The 12,343-nt window shown below is 37.3% G+C and overlaps 1 protein-coding gene and 1 long non-coding RNA gene across 3 annotated transcripts in view; one reads left to right on the forward strand and one right to left on the reverse strand.

Moving 5' to 3' along the window:
• The window catches only part of LOC105678704 (uncharacterized), a 281,517-nt gene that overhangs the window by 9,988 nt on the left and 259,186 nt on the right, over positions 1 to 12,343 (reverse strand). For both annotated transcript variants that reach the window (XM_012378233.2, XM_067349520.1), the window contains exons 6-10: positions 9,486 to 9,695; positions 8,756 to 9,016; positions 3,437 to 3,553; positions 3,208 to 3,321; positions 2,846 to 2,989 (exon numbers count right to left, since the gene is read on the reverse strand). In XM_012378233.2, coding sequence (XP_012233656.2) covers positions 2,846 to 2,989; positions 3,208 to 3,321; positions 3,437 to 3,553; positions 8,756 to 9,016; positions 9,486 to 9,695 — 846 coding nt within the window. The remainder of the gene's footprint in view (positions 1 to 2,845; positions 2,990 to 3,207; positions 3,322 to 3,436; positions 3,554 to 8,755; positions 9,017 to 9,485; positions 9,696 to 12,343) is intronic.
• On the forward strand, positions 8,963 to 9,314 carry LOC136997972 (uncharacterized). The gene is made up of 2 exons (XR_010888524.1): positions 8,963 to 9,072; positions 9,192 to 9,314. It is a non-coding gene; the product is annotated as an uncharacterized lncRNA (long non-coding RNA).

A 12,343-nucleotide genomic window follows, 5' to 3' on the forward strand; every position in this document is an offset into this window, starting at 1 on the left:
ATATGCTAAACGGTTAGTTAAACTTGTAATTGAGAAGGAGGCGAAACCTTTTCACAGTCTGATATTTCTCGCGGCGCTGTTCTCAGCGTCACTAAAAAGAGAATAGCATATTTCTTGTTAGCATTCGCGAAATATTTTGTTTCAAAGTAAGAAATAAGTTGTATCGAGAAATATAAATAAGAAAGTGCATACTATTAGAAAATATAAATATAAAAACACAAGTACAAAATATAAAAGATATAAACATATGTATAGGAAAATATTCAGTGTAATATAAATATACTAAAATTGTCATATTTTGAATTACGAACTGTTTTTGACAAAGTTAAAACCGATTTTTAGATTAGCCAAAATTATCTAATATTAAATAAATATTTTATAAGTTTTTAATTAAATTTTTAAACATGTTTTGTATTCAATATTATTTTAAAACATTGACATTGTTTTTTTATTTATTATATGTCGTTGAAATATTTATGTTTCACCGTAACAATTTTTATATACGTATACTTGATATTCATTTAAGTTTCTGCCGCAAAAGAAATAATTTTTAACTTTCGAAAAATCTGAGTTCTATAATGCTATATGTTCTTTGTGTACACAGTATATAAACACATGCGGTTATTTGCGTTTTGAATTTATTTTTTCCAATCCAAATAAAAAGCTTCGAATGAGTTTCGAGACGGTGTTAAAAAAAGGAAACTAGGGCGTAGAATTGCATGATGGCGATAGCGATCAATGAAAGCTTTTTCTGATGCCTTTAAACGAGAACTCCGCGTACGATATGTGCCTTCGATTATTTTTCGTTTGTCATACGAGAAATGTAAAATTCACCGTTCTGCTCTTTTATTTTTTTCGCGCGTGGCAGGCACGTTTGTTCTTTCCGCTAGCGTCATTTTGTTTCGCATCAAAAGGAGTAATATCATTTCTGTTCGATCATTCTGTTCTTGATGAATTATAAAGTGATATTTTGCGGTGAACAGATTCGAATTTGATGATACAATGTCGATGGCGCGACGAGGAACGTGCGGAATTGCCAGAACAATGATGCACGGATAGCAATGCGGACGCAAGGAGTAGCGTTGGTTCGCCATTGTTTCCTTCCAATCCGAATTTCTCTTCGTTTATATATTGTTAATATCAGAGGCATGAAGTCAATTATTGTATGCTTTAATAAGCATCTCATTAGCAAGCGCGTAGACTATGGTAATCGTAATTAATTGAAACATTTCATAATAGCCGATTATGCATTCGACTCTACCTTTCGGGTACACCGGAAGGATACTAATATTCATTTGTTCATTATTATTAATATAAATCGCTTTTTAATCATGATAAACTATCTTCTAACTCATCGCGAATATCTCGCAAGAATAGCGTTTGTGCCTATAATTACATTGCTATTATTATTATTTAAACTGTTGCAATTTTCTTCTTATTGAATTTGTTATATTGATTATTATCATTTAAATTAAATGGTATTTTTTATCTGCGACAATTTTATATTAGATACAAGAAGATTTTAATATAGATGACATATACATATAATAATAGAGATCAATGCTTTATCCATAACGTTCAAATAATTTATAGATAGCTTTCTTGATTGTCGAGCAATGCTTTATTTTTATCTTATTATTATTGAGATTAAAATATTAACTATATGTATGTAAGTAAAAGCTTTCAGAAGCTGTCGAAGGAGCGTTTTCCGAAGGGAGCGACGTCTGGATTAAAGGAATTCCTGGACGAAGTGCATCCGCGTGGAAATCGAGAATACGTAATGGCGCGAACCCTCCCGTGGGCGTGGAACGTCGGTCGGGCAATTAGCTAATTCCCAACGAGACGAAAGGAATGGCAATGGCGCGAGGACAACGTTGCCGAGCAACGCCGTTTGACTTGAAACTTTTTAATTAACCCAGATCGCGAGCCACATTTTGGGTCTCTCCTGCGTTGCCGCGACCAATCGCGACAGGAAAAATTCAATCAAGCCAATTTGATCGCTCTGCCTTCGCCGTCCTTTCACTGATAGCAATTGCATAACATCTCTTTCTTCGAGGCATCGGGAAATAATTTTGCGTTGATTTCTATGTGAAATATTAAAATTAAAATATTAAATTTATCGTTCATCAAGAAAAAAGATCGCGTTTAATGAACTGTTTTGATCTAAGCAATAGGTGTGCAATAGTGCATAATCGTTCTTGGCGGCTCTTTTTCTCTGCGGAAAAACGGCGCGAAAATTTGGCTTTTGGTGTTTCGTCACCCTCTATGTTGAGCGTCACAGCGCGCCACGCTCGATTTACGAGGATTACAGGGCGCTTATTGCTCTGGCGTGCAATTCCGCGAAGGGGTATAAACGAACGAGAATACCGGTCGTGTCGCTTTGCCATTATCTCCCACATTGCGCTCTAACGCCAAAAAATGCGTCAGCGCTAACCGTCCTGCGGATTTTCGCACTTTTCGAACGCGCTTTCGCGCGATCGAAAAATTGGGAGATACGTGCATGCATTGTTGTGGGGACTTTCATGCGCATAAAACGCATATTGATGCCGGTTTCAATTTGACGGCCGCAATTTTCGCGAAAATCGTTATTGCAAAATCATAATAAAATTTTCCAAGTAATTGCATCAATTCAATATATAATGTATCAGTTACAGAAAATGTTCATAATATTAAAAATAATAATAAATTTATTTGTTTATATTTGACGTTCTCTTGTGCGGTTTTTAGAGATATAAAAGTTTCCAAATGTAGTATTACTTTCCCTTTCTTTTTAAATTTTTTATCTTAATATTCAAAGTAATAAGAAATATTGCTGTCAATTAGAAGAAAATTGATTCATTCTTACCGTCTTCTTCAAACGAGATATCGGAGACATGTTGAGGCCAGCAATAATCGCCATCAGGGAATTGAAATTGCCAATGTTAAAACATTCTCGGGCAGTTTCGATCCAATATTCGACGACACGAACGCGTTGCTTCTTCTTCGCATGCTGAAATATTGTCAAAAAAAAATTGGTTATGAAATATCTAGCATTTTTCAATTTTTTTCTGAATAAAAAAGAATATTTCTACTTTATTGAAAGATTTTTTTTATTGAACGTTATTCAAAATGGAAATAAAAATTATATAGTTTTTAACAATACAATAATCGTATATATTTTTTAATAAAATAATATTTTTCGATATGTGTTGAAATGGTGATATTTACCTTACACACTTCCGTCGCTACGAAGTAGCTCAGTCTATTAAACCATTGAACGTATGATTCGAGATTCCTAGTTTTCTTCATATCTTTGAAGGATGTTTCTAAATGCGGCGATTCCTGGCAACATAATTAGATGAAATAATTAGTGTTTAATAAAATATGATATTTTGATAATTTTTAAATTGTTGTTTAACAAAATAATTGTATTTTTATTATTTAAAGATGTATGTACTTTTGCAAAAGCTTGTACGAATTCCTCGGGTCCGATGTAAGAGAGCCTTTCGAGTTCCACGTGAGTTAATTGTTGTGCCAACACAGTGGCTGATGGGCAGAGTTCAGTGATGTCCACCTGAAAAACAAAACGATAACACTGAATTGAAGAGTGGCTCGAAGAGCATGAATTTAAAGAGCAATAAAATTCTTACAAATTATGTGAATTTATTTGCTGCTTTCAAAATAATTGATTTATTTCACAAAATAAAAAGCCATAAGAGTAGTTTAAATATGCGTCAAGATGCGTTTTTAAATATTTCGTCGTGAGTGAATATAGTAGCTTACAAGAGAAACGAAAGGACGAAGGATTATGCGGGAAAAGAAATGCTCATCGATATTGCAGTACAAACGGGCATTTACACCGTTTGCTATGTCGTTTTTGACTTCTAAACTTTTCCACCTCTGTTTCTAGGAGGTCTTCAGCTTTTCAGGATTTCGATTTCTTTGCTCGTCCCTGTTCGCTTTATTCCATTTGACTCGTCGACGATATTCGCTCGAATGCGGCGTCTCAAAGGTCGGCGCGATGGAGAAAAAAAGAAAGAATGGAGCTTACAGACTGCATCTCCCACACTCTTAAGCTCTCATCTTACGTTTGTGTGAAACGTATGTTCACATACGGATACGCACGCTTTGGCAGCTTTCGATTGTTACAAAGAGTGGTAGAGGGGGTAGTAAATATATATATTTCCCAACCGCGGGAGAGGAGAGAAAAGATGTCAGCGAGAGGCGACGAATAAAATCACTGGGCCGCGTGATCCGTTTAGGAAGAAATAGCACTCCGGGACGGACTTCCCTCTATCAAATTATATCGCCGATCGTATTATCGAAGTGCCGGGCACAGAAGTGGACAGGAGCTAACTAGGAGAAGAAGAAATTGCTCGGCGAGAGTGCCGGTAAGAGAGGAAATTCAAGAGTCTTTTTTTATGTGGGAAGGAGTTTCGGTTTGGAGTATAAAAGATATCGCGGCCATCTCGAGTATTTCGAGGCAAGCGATCGAAATATAATATTTCTGTACAGATGAAAAGAAATCCGTAAACGCACAACGTTGACAAAAGAAATTTCCGTCGCTGCTTGCGTTCCTTTTTTGCGATCGACAATGTAAAAGCATAAAGACAAATTGCTTGCATACCAAGTTTAAAAAAAAAATGAACAATAGCATGAGTGCAAAAAAATAAACGTACATAACTGCGATGAAAACTGAGTTCGTTTAACGGAGAAAAAACATAAAAGTTCGCGTTGAAAAAGTTACGAGATGGTCGAAACTTTTATTCCAACAACTGCAGTTATACTTTCTTCTTCCAAAGTCAATTGCGGGAACGAAAAGATTATTTTAACAACGATGTTAACTATTTGGTTGTAAATTTGCTCGTTTTTAAGGAACGTAACGAGGTGCCATTGTTCGGGATTCGCTATTGACCGCGTCGCGACATTTAAAATAGCTCTCACCTCTTTTATCAGTTATCGAGCGGCGCTTTGTTTCGCTTCTGCGGTTAATCATGATAATGAAATCAGTACAAGCAACATCGGCCAAGTTAGTTCGCGGTAGTTTACTGGGGTAAAGTCGTTGAAAAGACCTAATCGGTTGGTGGTTTCGGGTTAAGGCGAAGTTACGAGTTGCCTGGAGATTTGTTGGTGAGCGATAATACTCGGCGCAATGTCCAAAGAAGTGTTGTTACAAGATATGCAAGTGTACCATGCACACAATATCGCTCCGCTGTACGCAATATCGCGAGTATCGTATTGCGAGATTCGTGCGATTTCTTGCGTCGGGTGATTAGTGGCGAGTGTTCTGTCTCTGTATCATCACACGATGAAATTGTTTCAGCAAAAATAAAAAGTTTAACCCACTTACAATTATGTTCGAGAAAAATTAAACGACATTTTCCATTTGCATTTCGCGTAAAATAAAATAAAATAAAATTCGCTTAAATTTGTATTACAAAAATTTTTCTAGCACCCTAAATAATACTTTTCATCGTTAAAAAATTTTGTACGTAATTAATATTCGGTAATTTGTAAGGTAATGAGTATTTGCGCTTGACGTATTCGACTCTAACAATTTACATATTTAATTTAATTGGTTTAATGCAGATGATATTAATTTATTATGCAGTACGGAAAAAATGATGTCTACACAAAATGACCGAGTTGTTTTTCAAAAATCGTCGACTCTCATCAAGAAAACGAGTCAATTTCGAAATAAAGCAAAACAATAGATAGTTCGAGATAAAAATTGTCGCGTACACGCTACATCTCTTCTCATAAAGTTTTGTTTGAAGAAAGCGAGACTCGACCGAATCGACAGATAAAATAAATTGAAAGTTAAAACGAAATTTCTAACGACGAAAAGACGAAGAGAGTGTAGTCGTGATCTCAAGGTGTTTCTGCCGGCTCCTCGATACAGGATGCACTTAGAAGTTGCTCGATAGAAAGAAAACAAATATCGAAAACTCATTATTGGTCTCGTAAGTTACTTCGCGTCTTGAGCGAAAAGTTCTTTTTCTGAAGAAAGGTGCGACACGTAACGATTGCTGCGAAAGTACGGCAAACTAATAATTTAACTTCTTGCGCTTGGGATTATTTATATCGCTATGCTGACGAATAAAACAGCATAGCTCGAAATTCGCAAGTAACGCAATGCTTTTAAGCGCGACATAATATGTCTTCCCGCGCGTTTGCCAGTTCAAGAGCAACGTGCGCAACATTGCCCGTTGAAACAATGACAAATATTGAACGATGTTGTAATTTATAAAACGACTAAAAATCCTCGAAGGTAAAGCGCGGCTGAAACTTTTAGAAAAAATAAAGAAATAGGAAGATGGGGAGGAAAAAAACAGTATTAAGGCCGAATTATTGGTCTCGAGAGTTATAACTCGTTTCTACGCGAAGTTGCTGCCACCATGGCACGTACAGAACGAGTTGAAAAAGCACGGCGAAGCAAACTTGAGGTTTAATAAGCCGGAGCTTCGCGAGAGCTCGACCTGCTCCTCTCGTCTCATTTCTAGTCTCGTCTTCTTCCCTTCTTCTTAGCGCTTCCCTTTTTTTACGCACGCAAGCTCTCGTCTTTCCTTTCCGAGCTGTCTTGTAGCCAGGACAAGTAATCTCCGCGCAAATCACAAATCACATACGTTAAAGAAATCGTTGAGCCAACCGAAATGGAATTGATAGCTCTTTTTCTTCGATGCAATTGCAAAAATTTTTAAGAAATATATAAAGAAAAATATCGAAGGATAGATCTTTCATTTCTACTCACAAGCGTATAGTTAAAACAAATATGAATTTCATATATTTATGCCGAGAGAGTATGCGGTAAAAAGTAATGTTACAAAAGGATAATATAAATTGTTACCGCATATTTATTGCTTCTTTTACATAAATCGATGTCTGTACCGATCAAGAGTTTACAGAAAGCAGAAGCTGCGTTTTCATATCCGGGAGATTGCGAAATTGCCTTATTTTCCTGTAGAAATTTAGCGACATTTACCACACGGTCGGCAAATACCGTGTCCGCTTTAATATTCTTCGGAGCGAACTCGCTAGAAATTCTATCTCGCGGGTTTAATGGAAATTTTCGTTTTAAACATACGAATAGCCAACTTTACTCCTGCCCCGTAAGTAACACTTATTTCGTATTCATGGCAGAATTATTGCGAACGTAAGTTCAGCATAGATTTTCCTAACTGTCGTTTATATCACACTACATTAGTGTTTCGGAAGATGATCCAATTTAGAGCACAAAATGATTTTTGGACACGTTCCAAACTATTTATCATAAATGAGATAGAATATTAATGGTTTTGAAATGAATAAATTTATGAGTTTGAAGTTGAAGTTTTGCATTTTCCTTAACGAGATCGTAAAAATTTGAAGTCAGAGAATTATATGCACTAAACCAAAAAGTTTGTCAACTGAAATAAATATACAAAAACTTTCTTTAGAGATATTAATTTTTCTTGCACGAGTAATGTAAATAATTTTTTCATGTTAAATAGATGTAAATTTTTCTTTTAACGCAGCGTAAAACTCTGAATCTAATTTTATTTTGCAGTATTTTATGTAAGAAAATCTTATTAAAAGCGACAATAAGTTGTTCCGCGGATGTAAAAGGCGTTTGTGATTGCAAATTTTGGAAAATAATTCAATTACATTTATAACTTACAGCCATTAAAATCGCAAAAAATGTTGCGCCCTCAAGCGTCATTATATTTTTTCGTGCATTTACATGAAATAATCCGATCGGCATTTATAGAGGCGTGCAACCACACAATTTCGTAACGATTAACCGCGCGCAGCACCAGTTCAGTATATTTAACTAACTAATACAGCTGCAAATTACCTATTAGTGGATGTGTTATAAGCGGCGGCAGATAGGCGCGCGATAATGAAATTAACGGAATGGTTAACGTCTCTCGGCATGGAAACTATACCAACCTCATTAGACTAACCGCGTAAAATGCGTACGCGCGCATAAATGTCTAAGCTTGTGCATTTCAGTCAGTGTGCGTGAGCACAACACACCAATGAGAGAAGAATGAGAATCCACCAGCATTCATGAAACGGCCGTGTTACAATAACCATATGCGGAACGGACGGAAGTGAGAGAGAGAGAGAGAGAGAGAAATAGAGAGATCAAAAAGGACGGGCAGTTGCCCGAAGGTAGAATATTATCGCTTCATTATGCCGAAAGTCCTCGAAGGGTCGATGCGATTACGGTAAACCGAGTAATCGTGCTTTGCAACATGGCGAGCCGGATTATGCGAATATAAATCCATATTGAAATTATGGAACAATGCAGCACCTGCGGTCAATGCGCGATCAAGCGTTTTCTCTTTCCAACTTGTGATGTCAGATGAAAATAATCAAGCCCCGTGATGCAAGCTGCGTGGAAAATTCGAATGCGGGAAATTTTGGGCGGATATGCGGGTGTAATTTGCGTCGGATTCCAGCTAAATGCTCGCGGTCATTTACGACGCACGTGCTATATCCGCAAGTTTAATTTATGCGGAGCAAAGTTATTTATACATCTGACAAACGTCACGTTAATTTTGATTGCATTATGTCGATTTCCCATCACTAATTTTACTAATTCGTTTTTTTTTTTTTTTTTTTTAGATTGACAAAATGAACAAGTATCACCATGTATGAACTTTTGCGTTGGAGAGATCGACGATGTTTGTAGTTCGGAAAACGTCGCGCTAAGCCACTAACTAAGCTGAGGCGAGACAGCGAAATGGAAGCTGACGGCCGCAAATGGGCGCTTGTACCGAAACTCACGAACCTGCGTAAGCTGCTCCGTCGCTGCCTCGGTCGCCAGTCTAGCCAGGCCCTCCTCGTACCTCTCCAGGGCCGTCAGTCGTAGCAGCAAGTTTTGCAGCAGCGCCGAAACTTCCTGCCTGGCCGCGGCGTCGACCGCAGCGACTTTCTGCGTGATGGACCTGACGTGTCCCATCACCCTTTCGTCCCGAAAGTCGTACGGGAATGTTTCTGTCCATTCCGCCAGCAGCTGCACCAGTCGCGGCACGAAGCGATGCAATCGTTCCTGAAATACGTATAGCTGTTCACTTTTCTTATTTTTAGCGCTTTCCAGTAACGAGGGTAAGTTTTTGTTTCGAGATGTTATTTTGTAGTTGACGTAAAAAGATTTAAAGTACTGATTTTACTTTGTATTGTGCTATAAACCGTATAAGCTAACATTAGGCAAACATTTTACACAGAAATGGAGAATAGCTGTAATGACTAAAAAATGGAATCTCAAGTCCTGGATTCACCGTAAAGTCAAACAAAATTATCTCATGCGGATGTAAGGTAGACAGGAACTGTGGATAGAGCGACAGAATTTTTTGCGCTCCTTTTATTTCGCGGTAGGTGAAACAGGAGACTGAAAAAAAAGAGTGCGACTAGACGAGGGTGCACGGCTCTGTGATGAAACGATAATACACGGCCTTCGTGGATGCGCGGTGTTGGTAAAAAGGCTTCGTGCCGGTTCGCGGAAGTACAACGATGCTCACCTTACCGCCCTCTCCATTCAGATTCTGCTGATGCTCGCACAGAGCGCAAACCTCGCCCAAAAGCTCGTGCGGCTTGATGAAGAGCCTGGCGCTCAGCAAAAAGGCGAAGAGGTACGCCCGATCGGGATAATATTCTTCCGTAGGCACCATGTGCTGTACCAACGCCTCGAGTGAGCCTGAGACGAGGTTGCCATCTCGGTACACCAAAGCCTGAAACAGTATATGGGTTGGCTTGAGTACGGTAACGCGATAACACGACGCTGCGAACTCAGCGTACTTCCACGTAGCGAATGCGGTATAATAAGGCTTAGCATGAGTAATGAAATTCTGAAAGCGAGAAGCTAAAATATCACAGATGACGTTTCTTTACGTTTCGTTAGCTTTTCTGTCAATGTCAAGATCTATGTTTCTTTTTTAGCAAAAATGCAGCTGAAAAATTGAAAATTTAGTTTTCCAAAATTGGAATTTTAATCAAAACTTTTATAATGTTCTATTAATTCTCGTAAGATTATAAAAATTTCACATGCAAAATATGCACATTTTCATTCTCAGAAATTTATCTATCATTTTTTTAAACAGCAATTTTTTATCTTCTCGCATTATTTTAAATTTTTATCTTAATTTTTTATATACATAATCAATGACAATTTTACACACGCGCACTAAAAGTATGCGTGTTTATTATTAACGCTAATGTAACGTATTCATGTGATGTTTACATAGGTACGCGTCACACAAGTTGGTAGTGCATAATTCTGAAGCTTTTTGATCCTTTTCCATCATGCGTCTGCATAACGTTTTCGGTATGTGGTACTTTCACGAGTTGATACGTGCGCGGAATGTAGAATTTGCTTGGTAGATACTGCCGAACGCCTCCGCGAAACGCGCTTTTGAGTTAGCTCGTTTCAAAGTTGGCGAATGCTAAATCTGTGCATCGCTAAAGTTGCACTCACAGCCGAGGTAAGCTCTAACAAGCTGTCGGGTATTCAAATTGGGTTCCAACTTAAACTTATTGCGTCTTAATGCGGCATTGACGAGGTAATATTTCCGTCACAAATGATCGCCCAATTTTCGACGCACCCGAACATCTCGATAATCGACGATATTAATTGAAAATTACATAGGTAAATTTGTCTCAACGATTATACGAATAAAATTATTATACATGTTTATTATTCTGCTGCATGTAATCTTATTAATAATTAATCAATCATATCAATAATTGAATGACTAATGAAGTAAATAGACTAATGAAGTAAATATCGAATCTTTTATAAATTCAATCGATATATAATTAATTATCATAAAGAAGACACTGAGAAAGTTCTCCTTCTTTCGATATTACGATGAATTTTGCTCACATTACAGTAATTATTTTCGCATATTAATCTCATTGCAATATATTTCGAAAGCATTCGACTAACTGGTAAACTTATATGATCCATGAAGGATTCAAATGGCTTAAGCTTAACTTCCGTGCAACATCGACTAGATAGCATTTTCATTTCAACTCGCGCGAACGATGTAGAAAGTTTTCATGCCAACAGCCGGTCGGGATATACGAGTTAATGTGAAAGTGTGAAAATTCACCCTCGACCGCTAAATTATCCTAATTTCCTTCTGAATCCTCTCATCTGATTAGAGGTAATTTTATTATCTCAATAATGCATTTGTTTCTGTAACTGGTTTTAGTATAAAATGCTTCCAACGAGAGCATTAAAGTGTTTATTAGACTTTCTCCGCTGTAAAAGCATTGCGTAATCACCGGAAGGAAAGCAAATAAAAGAATCCTCCTCTTTGTGATACTTCGGAAACCTTCATATTTCCTTATTTCCCTCAACAAGAATTTAACATGACGCTTTTAAATTAGTTACATGAAATTAACTTTTTTCAGACATTTCTTAGATTCGTTTTTACGCTAACCATACGTCCCTCGACCTTTGATCGATATTCTGTTCCCTTTAACACACGTGTGTGAAACTTAGAATCCACGTTCATAATCGTTTTCTAATAAATGTCACTAGCCGCTTTAGCATCAATTCTACGCGGCATTTTATCATATGCCGGCGGATGAATGTTGTTCAACTAGGACTTTACGTGGCTTTGGGAAGTTTTAGATTCAATTAGTTTATTGAAACGGAGGGCGGGAGGTCGTAACGGTACGGCACTATTACGAAGTTTCCACGGGTCGTAAAGCGTCTCCATCCGTGCCACCTATTTCCCGTTAACTGCAAGTAACAAAGTGAATACCAGTGTTGTTCCTGGTTTCTCTTTTTCGTGCTCTCATTTCGGAGTACGTCTGTTTTCGGAAAGGTATTAAGCGTCATTTTGAAATAGCTTTTCTCACGCGACAAAGTCATTTCTTTATTCTCTCTTTTCTCGTATATTTACAACTTGAGTGGATTTCTTAGGCTTTCGTTGCATAGAATTTCAAAATGTTGAAAGATTATTTTTATTATTTTTTCAGCACACGAGAGTCGCTCAGAACTGGAGCATGTAATGAGCGTCTTTTTTCTTTTCGTCCTTCCATTCTTTTCATGAAGTATGGCGATAAAAATATAATAATCAATCTTTGACGATCAAAAAAATTGCTGGAGGAATCCTCCAATAATAAAGTATATATTGTCTAAGACAATGTAATTAGGTGACAGCTTATCAAAGAGCCGCGGACGAAAGAAATTCCGCGCCTACGTGAGAAAAATCGGACAAGATAAAAAGTTAAGTAGAGCACTTCTCTTAAAACGATAAAGCTATTCTCGTAAAGACTAATCGTAAGGTTGATGAAAAATGAGAAGAATCAAGAAGGACAGAAAGTTTCTCGCGGGTTGATGGAAAGTTTAACTTACTTTTTATTTAAA

The sequence above is a fragment of the Linepithema humile genome, chromosome 2, assembly GCF_040581485.1.
Source record: "Linepithema humile isolate Giens D197 chromosome 2, Lhum_UNIL_v1.0, whole genome shotgun sequence".
Taxonomy (NCBI): domain Eukaryota; kingdom Metazoa; phylum Arthropoda; class Insecta; order Hymenoptera; family Formicidae; genus Linepithema; species Linepithema humile.